We start from the raw sequence: 21,166 nt of genomic DNA on the forward strand, positions 1-21,166 counted from the left end.
TAGACGGAGCAGACTCTTTATAGTTATCTCAATACTGCGACTTAGTAACTGTTTAGTAATGTTGCTAACAACCTGAATATTATATTATAGTGTAAACACTACAGTGCACTATGAGCCCCAGCAAGGATGGTTGAAGTTATCTCCGGTGGGTTCCAAGCAAACATTGCCGACTCTCCGATGGGGCGACTGAGATTTCCTGTTGCGAATACTTCGGCATGAATTATTTGTTTCATTTCATCATTTTGTTTCACTGCGCTATTCGGCCATGGAGGCCGACTTCCAAGCCGACTTCCAAGCCGACTAATACGAGCGACCAAGTAAGCCGACCAAAGGGGCCGACCAAGTAAGCCGACCATTAAGGAGAGCCAACCAAGCCGACCAAAGGGGCCGACCAAGTAAGCCGACCATTAAGGAGAGCCAACCAATGTGGCCGATTTGGAATATGGCAAATTCTCATAGCAGAATCACATGACTCTGTAACAGAGCCAAATATATAATGCATTTAGATGAACGATCTTTGCTTACTTGCTGTAAAGAAGCCAATGATGTTCAATTGGAATCTGAGACATTAAGGATTCGTTATGTTAACCGAGACGTCAGTTATCACCTACCCACCTTCATTAGAAGATAGCATCGGGAAAATGTCAAACTCAATCAAATCATAGCGTATCAAAATACGCAATACGAAATACGCAACGTTTCTTAGGGCGGCTGTTATGCGAGTTGTCGCTGTTAAACCTTGCAAATCTGTTTTAACCTTAACGCCGATGGCGATATGGCTGAAAACTCCGACCCCTTGTTACCGACCCACAACTAATGGGGATAATCAAAAAGTCATTATTTTTCCTTTCATGATGAATTCGAATTTTTAATTTCAAGTTACAGCATAGCGGTCTTGGTGTATATGTGGAACGGCGCATATAGGAAGAGTGGTGCACAATAGTGGCCGTAAGTCAACGATTGATAATTCTGCTAGCACCAGAGGGATTTCTTTGGGTCGAAATTCCGCTCATGTCCTTAGATATTATTATACTTAATTAACTATTAATATTCTGTGTCACATTCTTTTATCCATCTTCGAGCTTCTTGATATGCAAAACTGGAGCCCAGGTCGCTGTCTAGGTTGGTTATCCCTGAAACTTATTAAGACAGCAAGATCATTCCAGTTCTTGAGGAAATACTGATTAGGGATAGAGGCAACGGCTATTTCAAAATTTGATTATTAGAAAATAAAATATTTAAGGATGTTGAAAAATGATGTCTATATACTAGGAGAAAATTGCGCTTTCCGAGTGAGTATCTTAACATTTCCACCACGGCTCCCACCTCTATTCTTACCGATTGGTGGTGAACTACCACGGTGATAATATATAGCCCTTAATATGCCGATTAACTAGGCTACCGATCTTATTAGAGAGTAGAGAAATTGTTGCAGCTACTAGTACGACTCATCTGCCGTTGTTGTGAAGTGTTCATGCGAACTACCAATATTATTTCTATTCAAATCAGGTCTATTATGGATCTACTCTCCAGGTTAACTATTAAACTCAAATTAAGTAAATTGTTAGACAGTCGCAACGAGAACTCCGCTAAAGGTGCGATTTCGCTTGAGCAAGGCGTTTTTCTACTTCTCCTTCTACCCTAACCGCCAATTCGTTATGAATCATCTTCAAGACTTGAAACACCTGGCCTCTCGTCTCCATTTCAATGTTTGCAATATCGCGACCAAGACTACTCACCATCCTGTCTTGCCAGTCTTCGTATTGTGGGTCATCTAAATGCGTCCAAAAGGTGCGCGCAAACTTAAGATCTAGCTCCTCCTTCTTTTCGTTTGACTCTGACGCAATTTTAGCCAGCCATTCTTTGTGCTCAGGTGTAGATGAGCTTTCAAAGTTGCGGAACTGCATTGTGTCCTTGGGAGTCACGAAGCCAGGGTGCGAGCCATAGTTTCCTAGGACCGAAGCCGCTCCTTCTCGAAGCAGTGGATTAAATGCATTCTTGGGTTGATTGACTGGAATTTGCTGATAATTGACTCCAAGTCTATAATGCTGCGCATCTGTATATGCAAAGAATCGAGCTTGTAGCATAGGATCCTCTGAAGGTTCGATTCCTGGAACTAAATGAGATGGAGAGAATGCGGTTTGCTCAATTTCAGCAAAATGATTTTCTGGGTTTCGGTTCAACGTGAGTTTTCCGAATACCCTGGCGCCAACTGTGCCTAAATCTGCTAGGTATGTTCCCATATCCCAGTGTTTTGTCATATCTAGGATGTTATACCCAAATTTTCGGACATCTGCTGGATCAATGACCTGCACTTTGGCTGTATACGTTGGGTATTCGCCGCGCTCAATAGCATCATAGAGGTCTCGAGCAGCATGATCAGAGTCGTTGCCAACCATGTGCGGAATATCTTCGTCAGAATGATTCTTATAGCCCAGGTCGGCTTCCAAGTACATGTGAACATATTTAAAAGATCCATCTGGCATCACCCATTTATGGGCATGCCCCATATATCCATTCATGTGGCGATACGAAGAGAAAGTACCGTAGTCGCTGTAGAGCCACATCACCATATGAAGTAACTCTGGGTTCTGAATAACCCAGTTCCAGAATCTCGTTTGGTCTCGCAGATTAGAGCGAGGATCTCTTTTTTGGGCGTAGACCATGCCTGGGAATTTGATGGGATCGCGAATGAAAAAGAAAGGCACATCATTCCATACCTAGTCCTAGTTACCTTCATCTGTGTAACACTTGACAGCAAATCCACGAGCATCACGAACAGAATCAGCAGAACCACGCTCGCCGCCAGTGGTGGAAAAGCGATCAAGACATTGCGTCTTCTTCCCAATTCCATTCAGCATGTCAATACTACATATATCTGAGATATCGTGTGTAACCTGTAAACCACCAAGTTAGTAAGAAAGTAAGTCAACATGGCTAGTTATATAATTATACCTCGAATTCTCCGAATGCGCCAGCTCCTTTGGCGTGGACAACTCGTTCCGGTATTCTCTCTCGGTTAAAATGTGATAAGAGATCAATAAGCTGGAAGTCTCTCAGAAGTAGCATATTAGATGCTGTGGGAGAAGATTCAGGCTTTTTTGCTGGGCACCCATTTGATGTCGTATAAAATTTTGACTTTTCCCGCTGTTCATCGTCACTTGCGACCCCTTTGGGCGCTTTATCGTTATGAGCCATTGCTGTATGTAGGTGAACTTAGTGGTTCAATCACAGCCAAAACTTCAATTGCAGAGTGGATATACCCTTTTAACTTAATCGGTAGATACGGAGAGAGTATAGCTAATAGAAATAGATGTACTTTGTACGAGTGACTAGAAGCTCCAACTGTAAGTTGGCCGATGTGAGACATGGGTCTACCATACTAGAACAAGCACATACTAATTAAATCTGTAAGGGCTGGGTGGTGGTACTGCGGAGCCGGTGGCGGCGGGACGGCCCATCGCCCTAATACCGATTCTGGGCATATTAATGGCCAATTAAGCCCAGATACACCGATGCGATGGCCCGCTCGCGTTAGATAGATGTCATGAAGTTTGGTCAGTGGCTGGGTTTTGACCACTGAGACATACATTTGTCTCACTTTCCAGCTTTGGCAGAACACAAACACTTTTCTGGATTCAGCGGTCCTTGGGTCAGGGGCTTTATGGGCTATGGCGCCCGAACCTTTTCTCTCTGCAGACCCCTGTTCGAAGCACTACGTGTACTTTGGTTAGGAGATAGCTTCAAAGGTTCCAAAGTGTTGGGCTGCTGTGTTTTACGTCTCTTGATGTGCTGAGAAATCCGCAGCCCCCACAGTACTGTTTGTGTCAGAATCATGGCATCTGCAAAATTAGCTTCATTACTCATGCAATGGCGTGCTGCACGCTGCTTCCTCGATCAATGAGCTTGCGAGAAAAGGTGCCGAGACAATTAAGATGGACATTGGCGGATATTTTATGTATTGAGACAATAATTAGATTACCTGTGCAGAGATTTGTCCATCAGAGACTCTCATGACGCTTATAATGATTGGATGGGTACTTCTTGCTATTTGATTATGGAAGTTGATGGAGCTCCTATCTGCAGTGATTTCTGCCCTCTATAAAGCTTATTAAACGGGCCAGAGACGCCAAATATCTGTATTTTAGTCCTCTCTGTCTACCAGAGACAGCAGTAAAATTGGCTTACTGGCTAACCAAGACAAAACTTACTCATATTGATGCCAAAAAGATCGCTGATCTCTAGTAAGCCCTCTCAAGAATATTTTCGTGGATTATAGTAATGGAATTGAAGAAGCACTTCTCGGATTATCATCTGCTCCTTTACTTATTGCTACACCAGCATTTTTCATCTTACCAGTTTCTTGGAGTACATCATTTTATCTGACAATCGCCTCACCTTCACTGTTAAAATCCATCTGCCATAGCACATCATGGAATTAGATAGCGGATTAAGTGAAAATCGAAATCTTTCTGGACAAATGGAGCATGATAGGCCCGTAAAGCCCTCATCCAACGACATATTGCAAGAAAAGACGTCGGCTGAGATTCAAGGTTCCGATAATAGTGGAATTCAGCAGCTCATCAGCCAAGGACTGAGGTCTACACCTCGATCTCTACCATCCCTTCTCTTGTGGGATTCTATCGGCCTTGATTTATACGAGAAGATCACAGAGTCCCCTGATTATTATCTCACTCGCATTGAAGCAGATGTCATCCGCAATAACGTTGATGCGATAGTGCAGTCGATTGGAGCTAATGGGGTTATTTTAGAACTAGGAAGCGGGTATGTTCCTTGAGTTGTCGCTTTAATTGCATAGTTTTTCTGCTCCTGACGCTATTAAATCTTAGGTCGCTATCAAAGACGTCCATTATTCTTGGCGAGTTTGCTAGACGGGAGATGCCTGTGATATATTTTGCCCTTGATCTTTGTGCTTCTTCCTCGGCAAAAAGTCTCGAAAGCCTCCATTCAATTCATACTTAGACCACTCTCCATTTGTAACCTGCCATCCTCTATGTATGACTTATCAGGACGGCGTTTCTTGGGTGGCGAACCAGCAATTTCTTTGCGGAAAGAGAGTCACAGTATTGTGGCTAGGGAGCAGCTTGGCAAACGAGCCAGTGAATGAGTTCCAGGATCTTGCTAACGTTATCGCGACTGCTTATACCAACAGCTCGTCAACGTAAATATCCAATTTCTTATTGGAGTTGACGGGAATAAAGTCGCCTCCACCGTTTCTCGTGCATATGATCCGTCTAATGGACTCTCTCGTAGATTCGCTCTCAACGGCATCAACAACGTCAATCGTATTTTAGGTGCCAGCGTTTTCGAGGCGGCCAAATGGACGTTCGATGGCACATGGGATCCCCAAGAAGAGGCTTTTCACACAAGTATCAGATCTGTGGAAGATCAGGAAGTAATAATCGCAGATGAACCACTGCAAATTTCGAAGGGAGAAAATATACGATTTATTCTCAGTCGCAAACTCAGCAGCAGCCAGTTTGAAAAATGGCTCACTGATACAGCGCTCCAAATTATGATGGTGTGGGAGTATTCCAAATTCAACTATGGTAAGAGTCGCATAAAGTCTAGTGAGCAAGTTATGCGAACGCTTTTGCTGACAACTAGTTTTTACAGGGCTCTACCAGCTAGCACCGGCATCGAAGTCCATGCTGTAATAAATAATAAATTCATATTAGAGTTGCCTTCTTAATATAGTAGCAGAATGAGAAATTTCACAGCCTACGTTTCACTTTCCATCGATGAAACAGTCTGTATAGATGCGGCCATCCAAGAGTCGACCAGTTTCTATTTTCTTTTTCTATTTTTTTTTCTTATCTTTTTTTTCCCAAGCAGTTAAAAGTGACTAAACGCACTAGGTATTCTTTCGCAAGCACCACTATTACCGACACATTACTTTTTATAGCATATGCTGCTAATATTATAACTTCGGGCTTGGTTGCATGATACTCTTATCCCAAGCTCCCCTGAATTCTCTCTAGACCTAGATTCAAGCAAAGACGTCGTAATGGTCGTAAGCATAGTGTCTAACCCTTTTTTGAGTGCCGCTTCAAAGCGATGGTGCCGATTTGCCCCAGTAGATCGCCGACCACTCCAGTTTGCTGAATGTGGGACGAAAGTGCGGCTGAGATCTTGATCCTCCCAAGGTTGTGCTGCCCACGAGTCAGGGGCACCGAGTACATAAGATTGGTGCGGGTTGGGGCCGCTAAAAGACAAACAAAATAAACAGCCTTATTGTCTTAAACGACTAGTTGCGGTCTTGGACGACCTATATAATTACTTATAGCTTTTTCCCTAGCTTTATATGTGCCTGAGTGGGGCTGTAGAAAGCTTACTATTGCTTTGGAATCATAAAGTAGCTTTCATTCTATTATAGGCGACTTAGCTACTCTAGGTAAAACATAGATATGAAGTAGACGGACCGGCGACGACTTCATTATTTTGACTAGAAATACATCCAAGTTAAATAGTTTGAATTGTCACTTACGATATGGGCAATGGTATGTGTATATAATAACATAGAATTGCTTTGGCATGTCTTCACCTCGCCACTCTCGCAACGCATAATACATCCAGGCAGTATTTCAAGATGATATCGTTAGAAGTAAGCATCTATGACAAAAACTGCTTTGTAAATGTTTTCCAACTTTTTTTTTTGTCAATTTTATCGGTGCTTTGTAAATGATTTGTCATGAAGTAAAGAAGGTTCAAATCAAATTACTTGGACTGACATAGAATAATGAAGCCGCGTCTCTAGCGTCCACGGTTCGTTGAGCTAAGCAATATGCGCTGACTATACACGGCACGAAAATAAGAGGACGAAGGCACCATCGCAGCATATATCAGATCGCATCAATAGTATCTGAACAAAGAATAGATGATTTAAGGACATGTTATGAGCTAATGAATTTTTCTTTTATACCATATCATGGCAAGCTATCTTTTCATTCATTCTTTCCAAGATTATCGTCACAGCACCAAGTGTCGAAGACAATCATCAAAGTAGTTGTACGGTGTGGTTCTTGGACATTGTACGCATAGAGGACTCTGCATCAGCACTAAGGTTTGATAAATCACCTCGAATGAGCCGGAAGGTTTATACCTAGATCCCCAGATTATAAAAGCCTCAGGTGCAACTTTGATTGAAGCAAAATTAGCCAGCAGCCCATATTCTCATTTCAAAGTGTATACACACGCAGTTCAGTTATAATGTCGTTCCAGCAACAATCTTTGATATCTTTCCCTACATCGCCACGCGAAGACCCCGATGTAATGCGCAAAGTGATGAACACCCATATTGAGAAAGTGTTCGGAGAGTACGATAATGAGGCTCGTATCAAGGCTATGGAGCAGCTCTACCATGAAGATGTGACTTGGTTTCAGCCGCGGGAATATTCCGGCGAGCATTCCATCATCCAAGGAAGAGCCAATGTAAATACCACTATTCAGAAAGAACAGAATCAGTTCCTTGGCTTCTACATCACGCACGACAAGGAAGGATATATTGCCGTTACACAGAATTTGGGTATTGTGCACTGGAACTTGGGTCCCCGTGAGCAGTCAGACATGATCAAGGCCTGCCATTATCTTTTATTTGAGGACGGAAAAGTGAAGGCCTTTTGGACAGCACACTTGAAGATGCCTGAGGGGCCACCGTCTTAGTCTGAATTTTAACCCTTGAATGTCTCTGGATCGCTCGCCTTTGAGAATGACGGTGGTTGAGACAATTTCGTTTGATTGCGGTATACCTAAGCTCCTAGTGGCAAAAGGCCAATGAATAATATATTAAAGAATACTTGTCCCGTTTTTGCATTTAAGCAGGATGAGAATGCCGCCCCTGCCTCTGGCGGATAATACGTGTACTCGATATTGCGATTAGCAAGTGTCGCTTGCTGTCGGCTCTCGTAGAGGCAAGATCGCAGCGTCATGAAGACTGATTTGATGGAGTGACAAAGGTTACCTAAGTGCTCTGACGAATTATTTATAGGTATGTATGCGCACCTAAGAAGATGCGATTTGGGTAGTTGCTACTGAGAAGATTTTTAATGTTTATGGCTTGCTCACACATAATGCCAAATACCTACGTAAATCACTAGTCAATTTGATAGCTATAACTATTACATGTCGAATAAAGCATCTTAAATGCAAACAGTAATATAAACATCAGCATTCTTCTGTTCTTTACGTTATGCCCTTGCTACAGTCCATTTCTAACGCTTTGAGCATACCCACACAGCACCTTGGGGATTACTTGATCAACAGTCTCAGTTTGCTTGAATTCTCTGGCGAGAAAATATGCTACATTTGCTTTTTGTTTCTAGTTGTCTGTATCATTTTCAGAAGATGTGCACAATGCATTCTCTCCACACCGCCGTCCGCAAATTGTGACAAAATGGGGCTCAAGATTAAGGCTCCAATTGCGATATTTTGTCTTAAAATAGGTAGGCTAGATTCCACGTCTAAAAAGATCGAAAATTAAATGCGGGATATCAGTATCAGTCGCAACTTTCAAGGCAAAGTTCAACGCGTAAAACCTCTGGACGATGCCAAAGCTCAAAGTGAAATTTTCTATTTTCTTCTTCGAATATACGTTGGCATATAAAGGTAAAGGGATGACATGCTTCAATCAAGATGCTTTGTCTAACATTGATTACAGCGAAAAGAAGGAAAAAACACTTGCAGTGTGAGCAAGAGCATATGCTGGACCGACAAACCGCGCGATGTTAGCATGCTCATGAAGCCAAGATGATGTGGTGGCTGACCAGTCTTGTGTGAAGACTGCATTATTTTGGCGATGGTGATTGGAACCAGCATGGTAGCGAATAAAAGGATATTTGAATAAGCGTTAATCATGGCACAAAGTTTTTGAGATGAATATGTATTGAAAAGCGGCATGCTTTGGTCTAGTAGCTTGGTTGCACCTGTCAAAACAGATCTATTAGATGTGACTAGTGCTTATATTTCTATCTGGAAGCCTATGTGACTCCAAAAATAGTATCACCGATTTGAGCGACACAGAATGAGTCTCACAAACTTGTATCAAAACACAAACAGCATCGAAATGGAGATTGACACATCTTCTTGTTTTACACTTGGGCTCCAAGGTGTTACGTTGTATATATTTCTGTTAGAATGTATGGAGTGGAAATGTTGGTTGTAGCGGAGCACAGAACAGCTGCCACCAGCTTACTGTGAAGGCGGGCCATTTATCTACCCATGTCATCGTATACAGATCGCATCGCCTATAAAAATGACATCATTATCAATATCAGCAAGTATTGATGACAGCTCTTTGTGCTATTTGCGCTCAAGCGTCGTGGCATTGTTGTATGAGCGAATACCACAATTACATGGGTATTTATAAATACATACAGAGAAAGAAAATTATATAAAGTATATCCCTGGTCACACCATGTAGAAATGACCAAAAAGCTAGTCTCTTTTTTGATACAGAAATGCTTCTTCAGTGGTGCGTTGTGTACAAAGCGCAATACGAGAGATATCATTAACTATGCCATCTTCTGTGGAGGCGTAGGCCATCCTAGAGAGGACTACGAAAATTAATGCAGAATCTGTGCCCAACATGGAAGTAGCAGGGAAACTGTAAGGGTGGTATAATAAGAAGTCTAATATCGTCCAAGCCTCAATATCATTTTGCTTAGTCTTATTATGTGCCATTAGCTGGACAAGGACAACTATCCTGACACGGCTATTATATGCCGTGTAAGCTAACCAATTCTGCCATAAAGCCTCCGCATGTAGTGATGTGTACTCACCTATAAGGCAACTTTCGCTTCATTCTACAGTAGCTGGAAAGCACTGTGTGAAGGCGATTGCCTCAGCGTCTTGAAAGTCGTTAGTAAGCCTTGGGTTGTCTTCTTCATTTCGCTTTACCTTTAAATCATTGACCGCAACTTTAATACGCTTCATATTTTTGGAAGACAGCTTCAGCTTACCGCCTGAGCTTCGCCTCGTTTTTGGTGTAAAAATCATAGCGTTGGCTGACCAGTCTACACTGTAAAAAGCAAGATGCAGGGCATGGTGATCGATATAGGTGGAGAGAAGCGGGGAGTAGGATGGGGTCGTGGCTGCTGGCACGATGCTGCTAGTCAAAAAAAAGGTGGCTTAGAACATAGACTCTCCATTTGGAAGGAGTTTTTTTTTTTTTTTTTTTTTTTTTTTGCTCGGGTATCAATTGTGTGACCCGTCCATATTGATAGAAGTACTAGCCTCGGATCGATGAGTAGACCAGAAGCAAAAAATTTAACACTTGGGCTGTCAAAATGGCACATTGCGGATCTCGTCTCCTCTTACATGCACGTCTTGCTGGTATGCTGATCAGTCTACCGTAAGACGAGCTGAGGCGAGCTTATAGTGAGGCTGAGAAAAAAAGTCATGCAGTAGCCCGGCATACTTGTAAGCGCCGAAGACTTATAGAAGGCACACACCGCTTCTGGAATGTTGTTCGAAGCTATTGTTGGCGATGAAAGGATGAGCCGCCCGCAGGATCAAATCATCTGTAAGTTGTGGATGAGCACGCGTTTGACAGCTGACTTTGGGAGCCATTTCCATGCGAGATCCTAGGCTGTTTCAACATCTTGCTAGCCGCCCAGTCATGGCCTAGTGAATAGTGCTACCGGCCTGGAGCTTTCATGCTGCCTGAATCTTCTAGTCGCGTGCCGCCAGAATCGGTAGCCGGCGCCACTCGTAGAAACAATTTGATGATTGGCATGATGGAGTTACGCTAGGTGGGCGTTTGTTTGTGCCTGTGCCGAAGCCCGAAAACTAGGTTTGAATTTTGAATGATTCTTCAAAAGAGCCCAAAGCTAAGCTTTGCACTGATGCATGAGGTATCCATTGCGGCAAGAATCATGTGCAATCTCAGCAGCTTGTCTCCTTTCTCCACCCAAATCTTGCTGGGAAATGCGCCTGAGCCAGGGTGGCCATCGTCAGCCCTGCGCCTCAATGGCTATGGGATCAATATTTTATCTCGCTGGGCGGCACAGCAAAATTGCAGTTATTAATAGAGTAAATGAAGCAAACTCCACATGCGAAGGGGGCGAATTGTGAGTTTTTTTTCCCCTTCATTCTCTCCAGTTGCATGTCTTAGTGGCACAGTGTCAATGGCATGTGAACCGATAATAGGTCAGTTGTTGGGCCTATAAGGTGGTCCAGGAGTTAAAAAAGATGGATATGTATATACATACGGCTTCTCTTTTCACGAGTTTATATCTCTGACTGCTCTGCATCCGAATCAATATTCATACTTCTTCTCGCTTGCATTAATAGAATAATTTCTCTCCATCCCCGCTGCCCAGCTTTTACAGCTGCTACATGGAACAGGATTTTTAAAATACTGATTCATTAATTCCCGCCACCACTTTAGACGGACTGAAACCCCTCGCTAGACTCACGGACCCTTTTCGTCCCCTGTTTGGCTACTTGAAGCTATTTCAACAGATTCGCTCCTTTCCAATCCTCCAACTCTCTAGCCGCCAGGAGCCAGGCATTCCAGCAGCCGTAAACAAGCCAGCACTATAACATAAAACACGCTTGTGTCCCTCTGCCCCTTTTGACGCAGCGCAAAAGCACTGCAGAGGAGAGCTCGACGATAATTACGAACCACATTGCTTCTTACTGAGTCCAACAGCACAGTGCCTCGTATCACTCAGATTCGATCCCTGAAAATGCACAATGGCTGATCATCTGGACCCCAGAGCCGCATCTCCCGGCGCTTCTGAGACGGGGCGTCGCCGGTCCAAGAACCCCCTGCGCAACATGATCCAGCATCTCACCGTCGAGTCGTCTCCGGGTGGCAGCGACACTGGGTCGCGGCGCTCATCGCTGATCCGCCGACTTAGCGGACAGAAGAGCCGATCTCCATCGGCGCACTCAGATGGTGCCTCCAGCTCACGGCCAAACTCACGGCCTCCTTCGGCCATGGGCGCGAATCGAGATCCTGCGCTCTGTGAGGCTTGCGCGCGGTTAGCGGCTGAAATCGAAGAGACTCTGGATGAGGTGGACGAAACTTTCACCAGGCCAGCTAATGGCGGGGCTGCGGATTTCGAGACAAGGGAACACTTTGTATCACGACTGAAGCTTCTGGAGGAGAATCGCTGGTCGGCGACGTGTCCGATGTGTAAGCTGTTTTGGGAGGTTCACGTCCCTAGTCAAGAGCCTGGGGAGTATAACCTGGTGGCGTTATCAACGCGCGATACGAGCTACTTCATCGACTCAGCCAAGATGCAGGATCATCCAGCCAAAGGACGAGCCAAGGGACTCAGTCCAGCTTTCTTCTCTGTCATCTCCAAGACCAAGGCCCCCAGCGGACAGGATCCTGATGTAGACCCTGAATGGTTCCGAGAATCGGGCATGTTGCTTCGAACAAGGCCTGAGATGCTAGTAGATACAGCGAGAGGAAGAAGTGGTCCAGTAAGAAAACTCAGCGGTTTATCTCAAACATCCTCATCGCAACCGTCGCCAAGTTTCAATTTACCTGATGATGCTTTCTGGCCTCAGAGAGGAGTCTGGGGACGAGAAATTGGGAAGGATGCCGACTTAGGCCTTGTGCGAGAGTGGCTTCACTTTTGTGACGCTAACCACGAAGGACGATGTTCACGGAGACCAGTTCAAGCTGAGATCAAGGGATTCCGATTAATCGACTGCGGCCAATCTCCACCACGGGTGGTCGAAGCATCGTTGCGAGAAGATTATGTAGCGCTGAGTTATGTATGGGGCGATGCCCAAGTGGATGGAAATTGGCCGCGTGTTGTCAAGGATGCTGCTACAGTAGCACTTGAGCTCGGCTTTAGGTATCTTTGGGTAGATCGCTTCTGCATAGACGATACGAAACCGGAGGAGAGGAGAGGGCATCTTCATCGAATGGATGAGATTTACAAAGGAGCTGCTTTCACAATTATCGCCGCTGCTGGTGAGAATGCCATGCACGGGCTGCCTGGAGTTGGATCAACACCCCGACCTGTTCAGCCGAAATACAAATTCACCACATCCAACGTAACCCTCGTTTCAAGTCTCCAAGACCCACGACTCCTTGTTGAACGTTCAGCGTGGTACACTAGAGGGTGGACTTACCAAGAAGGACTTCTTTCTCGACGACGACTGGTTTTCACAGAGCAGCAAATGTACTGGGAGTGCGAGGGTTTGGCGTGCCCTGAGACCTTAGACTTACCACTTGAGTTTTATCACGATCCCGCAGAGAAGCGCATGTACGATTTCGTGCGTCCGGGATTGTTTAACGGAGTGTCATACATGGATGGTAGCTGGGAACGGTGGAAGAAGCTGCCTCAGAAGCTGGGAGAAGCGACCACGCTGAGCCTGTTCCGCGAAGTAGACCAGCATATCACGAAATACACAAAAAAGAACCTGAGTCGGCCTGAGGATTCGTTGGATGCGTGCTTGGGCCTTTGGCGAGAGATGGAAAACACGCTTGGAAGGGGGAAAATGACCGATATTGTAGGTATCCCAATATGGGCACCTTCGCCGTCAGAGCCATCGGAAGAAAACAATGGCATACCCAGGACGAGACATTTATTCGCGTTATCCATGTGCTTTTGGCATCATAAAGTTGGCACGCAACCGCAACGAAGGAGCCATTTGCCTAGTTGGTCGTGGGCAGGATGGTCTGGCCCGGTAGAGCTCTTCTCATCTGTAACAATTGCCGCCGATCCCGAGATGAAGATGAAAAGTCGAAAGATTTTTAATCATCACTACGTTACGGCAACACAGCTGACGAGAAATGAGCCATCGTCCGTGCAGTGGACGTACTCCCCTGAAATGGTGGTACTTGCACCAGACGGTTCTGTTGTGTACGATTTTGCAGCGCAACTTACTGCGCCCCCACGATTTCGTCCAGCAAGATATGCCCTCCATGTGAAAGATCCTTTAGTGTTGGATCGCGTAAAGGCAAAAACTCATTCTGAAGGCTGGCAGTTCAGTGGCCTCAGCGTTGACGTACGAATGAGTCGAGGCAGTGGCACAGAAACTGCCTGTCTAGGAGGTGAAGAAAGCATAGGCAGCATCAAAGAGTATATAACACGTCATGGAAAAGGAGAGCAAATGAGCGTGCTGTGGTTTGTGGAAGAAGCCACAGTGATGCTGCTGGTGGTAGAGAGGACCGGAAGAGGAACATGGGAACGTGTGGGGAGGATGAGGATGGCCTTCCCAGAAGATGTAAAGGACGTTTTGCGGAGTTCTGGAAGGTTAGAAGGCTTATTAGGGAGACTACCCATGAGAAAGCTGGGCGAGAATATTATAATCGAATAATGAGTGGTGGATGCTTGATACTTATATACAATTATACCAATGATACTCTGCTCCAGCTGGAGGCCATAATATTGACACGAAAAGTCTTGTTGCTCGCGAGAGTGAGATAAATCTAAATTTTTGTGAATAAAAAGTCTTTGTATTTTGCGATATTTCGCCTGTAAATCTAACTGTCTAGATCTAAACTAGGCGGCAGACTGGACGAAGTTGTTCCCCAGCTGCTCTCATTCTTCCCCAGCGTTAGCTCCAACACGCCTCCATTCGCAAAGAAATCATGGGTAATCCAGCTCTTTGTATATGGTTTTCCGTTGAGCGTCGCGCTTTGGATGTAAATGTTCTCATACCCTCCATCAAAGTTGATGTTCTTCACAGTCGCCGTCTTGCCCGTGAGTCCATTCTTGATGCTGACCTCGGGGAAATATGGGGGCAAGATAAGATAGACATTCTGTCCACCCATCGGCCACATGCCCATCATGGCAAGAGTACTGAACGCTCCCATGGCGCCGGAGTCGTCGTTGCCTGGGATGCCATCTACGGTAGCGTTGAACTGTGAAGGGATGTAGTAGTGGCTAAAGTATGAAGACAAGCCGGGACGACCAGCATAGTGGAAGAGGAAGACCAGCAAGAAAGCTTGTTCGTCACCAAAGTAAAGCAAGTTTGGAGTCGTGTGGAGGAACTGAAGCCGCTTGACAAACGTATCTGGTCCGCCAAGGGTGGTGATGAGATCACTCATGTCATGAGGAGCATAGAAAGTGTAGAGCCAGCTGCTACCCTCATAGGTCTGTTATAAGTAAATGAATTAGTAAAGCGATGACGAAGAGAACGGATAAATAGAATATATGAGAGAAACCTCACCTCGTGACCAGTAGGAACCAAATAACAGTCGTTGAACCTGTACATCGGGCTGCACATCATCGCATCTTGATAGCCAAACGTGCCGTTCAAATATCTCGGCTGCAAAAATCCGTAAAAGCCACTGTCAACATAACCAGTGGAGCCATCAGAATTGTTGACGTAGATGTATGAGTTTTGGTTCGGGTTCCACATGTTCTTCCAGTTCTTTGAGCGCTGAAGATATTTCTCCGCGTCAGCTGTCTTGTGCAGAGACTGGGCCATTTCGGCAATGCAAAAGTCGTTGAAAGCATATTCAACTGTCCTAGAGATAGATCTTGAAAAGGTACCAACTCCTATTAATCGATGAGTATCTGATGCTACGAGGTCCAGTGTAACGAGTCAAGAACAGCTTACCATTAGGGTCAAAATCATCAGTGGGGATATATCCAAGCGTCTTCCAGCTAGTCAAGCCGCCACGCCCCTCGATTCCCCAATTCACAGGCTCATCTTATTGTAGATCAGTATGAAATATTGCTTCACAAGTTTAGAAAGAACGTACCTTCGGCATCCGAGATTAACGCCTCGTATCCAGTCTGCCAATCGATACCTTGATGAAGTCCTTTCAAATACGCATCAACTAAAACCACATCTGCGTTACTGCCTCCCTGCGTCCAGCCTTTGCAGAACGTCATGCGACAGTCAGGTAGTTTTCCCTCGTGACGGTAAATGTCAATGAGTCCGCGGACCATCTGCGTTTGGCTATATGGGTCGACAAGCGTAATCAATGGGTGGATGCTGCGGAATGAATCCCAGATGCAGTAAAAAGAGTCATAATCTACCATAATTAACATCATGGGTTCTTCTTCTGTGTCGCGAGGGTTCATATAAAACTTACAGGGTTCGCTGCTCTGCCACAGTGGATTCTCCCCTGTGTAATCCTGAGGAGATATCATCGATCGATACAGCCCCGAATAAAAGGTAGTCAGGATGTTGGTGTCCACTCCTGTGTTATCGACCTGCACGACTCCCAGCTTCTTTCGCCATGCGTCCTCAGCCGTATCAAGAGTTCCTTGAAAGTCAAAGCTAGGAATCTCAGATTGGGCATTGTCACATGCTTGATTCACACTGATAAATGATAGGCCCACTCTGGCCAATATCTGATTGTTGCTGGGTTTGTTGAATTGAACAAAAGCACCTCCGGGAACAGGGGGGCCTTCAACTGTTGCGGTTTCTGTGTTAAGTTGTTTGAAGTTTGTTCCAGCTCTGTTGTTTTGGAAGATACCAGTATTCTTAATGCTGGCTCCCTTAAAGTCAGCGCAGAAATACAAGTTGTATGTTCCGACTCCAAAAGATGGGTTGAATGTGCCAGAACCAGTAATACGCCCGCTGCTAGGGTCAACATTCACGCTCCCCTTACTTCTGGAATCTGATAAATCTGTCAGATCAGCCAAGATCACTGGCTCATACGGGATAGCATTTGCCCCCGTCGCATCGCCACCCTTCATCGGCACAGGCTCGTCAGGAAAGGTGAAGCGATATAGTGCTGTCTTGTTCGCTACAGTCATCTCTGCTGTGATGGAAGTATTGAGGGTAATCGAGAAGTAGCCGGGATGGGCTTCTATAGAGCTGTTAATGGGCATTGATTGACGGTCATTTTTAGTAAAGTAGCAATTATCAAGAATGCCACCAGAACAGCCGCTTTGCGCAAACAGAGGGAAATTTCCAAGTGAAGCTCCCTTTAGAAATAATCAGTTGGGTAGTTTTTTACTATCAACGACAAAGCACTTACACCACCTGTTCCACTGTCGTGCATATGAGAAAATCCAGTAACTAAAGCAGCATTGTTAGACGGAATGCTTTTTTGGCGGCTTTCATTCTTACAGCCAATATCTCGTTCTGGCAATAAAACTTACTGGGGCCGCCATCTGAAGCATAACCACCGGCGTTATCATTTATTGAGTCGGCCACTGCTTTGGCAAGGCCGAATGGAAGAGTTGCGCCCGCAAATACATGTCCTTGAGCTTTGTTAACTTTGATTCTGCTATTAACTGTTTCTAAGACTCATATGAGTCTTGGGAAGTAATTACCTCCATTGCTTGTTCCAATCAGTGGGTCTACATAGTCAAAGACATCGTATGTAGCTCTGGCAATAGACCCATAAGTGAGTGCCGCAACTAAGGCGCGAGAGAAGCCCATCGTTATAAACCCGCCCTGTTACTGTGTAACAAGCTGAGCCGATACAAAGAGTCACGAGAGTTATCTTTTACATATGAGATTACCCAGTATGATAGCTGTATTTATACTCGTAGACATGGAGCTATAGGCCCGTCGGTTATCATACTGAAATATGCCATTATCAAAAGGGAAGTTTAAACGCTGAATCTTCAATCTGAAGAGCTGGCCCGAATTTTACTCCATAAACAAGCCGAATGTTGACCCTCATCATGAGATCGCAACATGGAGAATCCTTGGTATCGGCCGAGGCCGGCAAATGAAGCTCTTTCATATGAGCAGTATGGTTAACAACAAACTACCATGAGCCGCAATGCGGGCGCTGCCAAGTTAGGAAATACAGTAAGTCCTCACGCGCATCAAAATTCACCAATTATACATTCAGAAATTCAATTCTCACAATACAGCTTGGACTATGTGTTTCCCTCTGAAGCGCAACGGTAAATTTCCCGTCGGAAATATTTGTAATTCTACATATGAGTATGTGTGTTGATCTCGCCTGGATAAAGAGATCAGGCGCGTTTGGATACCCGCATGTTCCAAGCACTAACTACGATCTAGCTGTGTTTATGTCGGCAAAATCGCCTCCACCAATGCATACTAACAGAAATAAGTAGGTAGATTTCTCACGTGCAATTACGTTCATATACAAGGAGCAACTACGGAGTATTTACATAGATACTTACGTTAAGTGACTTGACGTTACATTACAAATGGATAAGCCATCGGCAACGGCTTCAGGAAATCGCCCATGATCCCGCTACCCCAGCATTTGGTTGACTGCCATTATCCCCCGCATTCTCAAATTGGACAAAGATTGAGCAAATGCCGTTATATGAGTGACCCGTCGGAAGCAGCATCATGAGATGAAGGCCAAAGTCTTGGATGTCTATCACAGAATAATGCTGCCTGTTTCGCAACTAATTTCGGACATAAAATCGGCAAACATGTAAACAAACCCTGATATTCGGTGTTGTATCTGGCTTGGCATAACTAACACCAAGCATAAAATCACGGAAACTTTTGCAAAGCTCTTGAATTATCCGATGCGACAACTCTATCAGCTATTCCTCGGCCAATAAGGCGAAAGTAAGATGCATCAGTTCTCGATTTAGCTGGGCCAAGTCGGTCGTTGCTTATGTATTAATGTTAATAGAGCATCGTAAATAAAATCCATCATAGCATTTGTGGTTTTGTACTTATACCATCCTGGCTCCAACAGTAATGCATTTTGAACTATAACCAGCGAGATTTCATTATAACAGTTTCGACTAAGTTTCTGTAGAAAAAAAGCGCAGAAGTATTAGAAATATTCGCAGTGATTGATACTATCTATAGACTTGACCAAAAGAGAACGAGAATTATGAGACTGAAGTTCGTCGACTTCAATTTCGGATATGAACAAAATCAAGAAGTAAATGGTTGGGAGTATTAGTTTATATAACATAATTATTTCCGCATTAACATCAACATCCCGAAGCCCGCTTGGCTAAGCGGTATAGCGTGTCACTAGTATTTCTCTGACATGACAAGGTGATCAGTTCGACTCTGATAGTGGGCATCATTTTTTTGGGATTTTTGGCTTCGTTTTATTTGGCCCTCTTACTATTTTTTTTTTTTTTAGATGAGTATTTACAGTAGCTTCGTGTTAATTCTCCTTTTATGATATACGCCAAGGCGCTGTCATAGCATGTTCACACCGACTTTATTATACCTGGCGCGAATAGGCTACAAGTATACAATAATTTCGTATCTATTAACTTGTAGCAACATAAGCAGGACTACCAATCGACTAATCACACAGTAGAAGAATTCACGCATCCGGTATGTATTTAGTAAAAATTTTCTTATTTATATTCTCGATTTCATATCTTGCTACATCGTACATGGCAGACGTCTATATGCCCAGATGCTTCACCAATGGTGTCTTGTCAGTCACATCCAAGCCCATAAGCCGCCCTTGAGATGCAGTGTCATTCCAGTGACTGGATTTTATGTCGAGCATTTAGTGCTATAAATCATCATCTGTTAGACTTTCATCCGGGGTACTTGACATTAACTTGAGCTGGTAAGACTTACTCCGCAGCTGTTGCAAGAGCATGCATCGCAAGAGCCGGAGCAGTTGCAAGAGGAGCAGGTGCTGTTAGAAGAAGTGTCAATATGGATTCGATGTAAACTTTTGCATTTGTATAATACAGAGAAAATCTTCACGTATATAGCTATGAAATGAGGAATACATCCTAGAGAAGGAAACGATGGACTGGAGGAAGGTGATTGGGAGTGAAGTCGTGATATACTCACCAGGGAGCCATTTTGAACTTAAGAGACTGAAAGTTCTCGAAAACTTGTAAGTGTAGTTGTTTCTGGGTGTTTCTGATCTTGTTGATTGTTGTAGTGATGGCAAGAAATTGAAAAAGCAGGAGATAGCTGGTGCTTTTATACCCAGATCGAAGCTACATTCTTCTGAAGTTTGAACCTGTACCTCCACTTACAACTCCCCACGTACTAAATCCTGCACTATTAGCTAGTTTCATCCTTGAAGCTCACATGCAGTAATTTTTAGCCAGCGAGCTAGTGCAAGCTATTAGAGGACGGCCAACTGTCGACACGGAAATCTTCACATGCATGCATTAATGCCCCTGTTCGGTCACTGGAATTGAAAGGTCATTTATCATTCACTCTGGTCATAAGATGTCTTCATTGGCCGGGGAAACGTGGTGGCAACCCGAGGTCAACAGCTAGAGCCAACGAGCTAGGCATCAAATGGGTTTTTCTTAGGTAGCAGCTTCGGGGGCTTTCAAGTTCATAGCATGCTAAACATATTTAGTAACGGCTGGAATGGATATGTAATTGTAGTGGTGTGATGTATGCACGCCAAGCCACACAGCACAATACTATTGTGAAGATACAAATAAATATCAAAGGCAAACTACTCTGTGGGATGATTATAGTGAAATTATGCATTATTGAATATATATCAAACTCTTGGTTTGTATATTCTTGCAAATTACAGATGTTCTAGTGCACTATTAGATATAACAGCACGACGAGCAGTTAGCGGACAACAGTGAAAGGAGCTGAAATTGTGCACTTTGGAGAATAGAGATCGACTTCTACAGGTAGATACTAACGCAAGATATGGAGTCAGGCCAGTAATTCTGGATATGCGCTGATGAGGGAAATATGCAGAGCTGGAAAGCTTTGGCCTCATAGCAGTCACAGGGGCGATCATGGGAATCATTTCCTCCCTTGAAAAGAGGGATTAACACTGCTGGCCAACAAATGTTTGAAGATGTTGACGAATCTCAACAAGCTTTCCACTTATCTCAGAACTACAGATAAGAAAGTTGGCCGACGTGGCAATTGATAATAGGGGCGTATTGGCCACGTCATGAGAATCTCTAACGAAGCTATTGATTGGCTTTGGGGGCGAAATCCCGGGATCTGAACCATTAATAAACAGTAAGAAAGCGGCTGTGCAGTCCTAGTATGGCAGGACACAGCATAACTAGAATTAAAAACGTAAAAGGGGGATTGGGGGTTGGTGAAGGCGTGAAAAATGAGGCTTTAACGGCAGCCCCCACGGGCTTACCGACATGAATATTGGACGTCAGCCGCTGTAGGCGACATCTGAGCATGAATACCGAAGCTGAAACGGAACAAATGGACAAATAGGCCTAGACTATCCGATGCAAATTGTCACGCGGCTCTGGATAAGTTCATGACACCACGAACGGCTTTCCCAAGGCGATGCGAGCCGAAGACAGGAGAGAGATAGGGATGATGGGACAATGAT

At 44.4% G+C, this 21,166-nt stretch overlaps 5 protein-coding genes and 1 non-coding gene across 6 annotated transcripts; 4 read left to right on the plus strand and 2 right to left on the minus strand.

Moving 5' to 3' along the window:
- Positions 1 to 1,589: 1,589 nt before the first annotated feature.
- On the minus strand, positions 1,590 to 3,211 carry GGI43DRAFT_430270 (catalase; the record flags this gene model as incomplete). The annotated part of the gene is made up of 3 exons (XM_083209228.1): positions 2,956 to 3,211; positions 2,757 to 2,897; positions 1,590 to 2,720 (listed from the first exon to the last, which is right to left on the minus strand). The coding sequence occupies exons 1-3, from the start codon at positions 3,196 to 3,198 to the stop codon at positions 1,590 to 1,592; spliced, it is 1,515 nt and encodes a 504-aa protein (XP_083057335.1). The 5' UTR covers positions 3,199 to 3,211.
- Positions 3,212 to 4,340: 1,129 nt separating this feature from the next.
- GGI43DRAFT_430272 (L-histidine N(alpha)-methyltransferase) lies at positions 4,341 to 5,678 on the plus strand (the record flags this gene model as incomplete). The annotated part of the gene is made up of 4 exons (XM_083209229.1): positions 4,341 to 4,785; positions 4,851 to 4,905; positions 5,174 to 5,570; positions 5,638 to 5,678. The coding sequence occupies exons 1-4, from the start codon at positions 4,433 to 4,435 to the stop codon at positions 5,676 to 5,678; spliced, it is 846 nt and encodes a 281-aa protein (XP_083057336.1). The 5' UTR covers positions 4,341 to 4,432.
- Positions 5,679 to 7,230: 1,552 nt separating this feature from the next.
- Positions 7,231 to 7,683, plus strand: GGI43DRAFT_387044 (uncharacterized protein; the record flags this gene model as incomplete). Its single annotated transcript, XM_083203874.1, has 1 exon — positions 7,231 to 7,683. The coding sequence occupies one exon, from the start codon at positions 7,231 to 7,233 to the stop codon at positions 7,681 to 7,683; it is 453 nt and encodes a 150-aa protein (XP_083057337.1).
- Positions 7,684 to 11,282: 3,599 nt separating this feature from the next.
- On the plus strand, positions 11,283 to 14,387 carry GGI43DRAFT_414273 (heterokaryon incompatibility protein-domain-containing protein). The gene has a single exon (XM_083207023.1). The coding sequence runs from the start codon at positions 11,716 to 11,718 to the stop codon at positions 14,302 to 14,304; it is 2,589 nt and encodes an 862-aa protein (XP_083057338.1). The 5' UTR covers positions 11,283 to 11,715; the 3' UTR covers positions 14,305 to 14,387.
- An 83-nt stretch (positions 14,388 to 14,470) lies between these two features.
- Positions 14,471 to 17,334, minus strand: GGI43DRAFT_430274 (GH92 family glycosyl hydrolase; the record flags this gene model as incomplete). Its single annotated transcript, XM_083209230.1, has 8 exons — positions 14,471 to 15,085; positions 15,160 to 15,491; positions 15,553 to 15,645; positions 15,698 to 15,973; positions 16,034 to 16,874; positions 16,928 to 16,968; positions 17,052 to 17,153; positions 17,226 to 17,334. The coding sequence occupies 8 exons, from the start codon at positions 17,332 to 17,334 to the stop codon at positions 14,471 to 14,473; spliced, it is 2,409 nt and encodes an 802-aa protein (XP_083057339.1).
- A 1,515-nt stretch (positions 17,335 to 18,849) lies between these two features.
- Positions 18,850 to 18,931, plus strand: GGI43DRAFT_t185. Its single transcript has one exon. It is a non-coding gene; the product is annotated as a tRNA-Thr (tRNA).
- Positions 18,932 to 21,166: the final 2,235 nt, after the last annotated feature.

Source organism: Trichoderma evansii (genome assembly GCF_050947405.1).
Source record: "Trichoderma evansii strain SZMC 28006 chromosome Unknown GGI43scaffold_22, whole genome shotgun sequence".
NCBI classification, from domain to species: Eukaryota; Fungi; Ascomycota; class Sordariomycetes; order Hypocreales; family Hypocreaceae; genus Trichoderma; species Trichoderma evansii.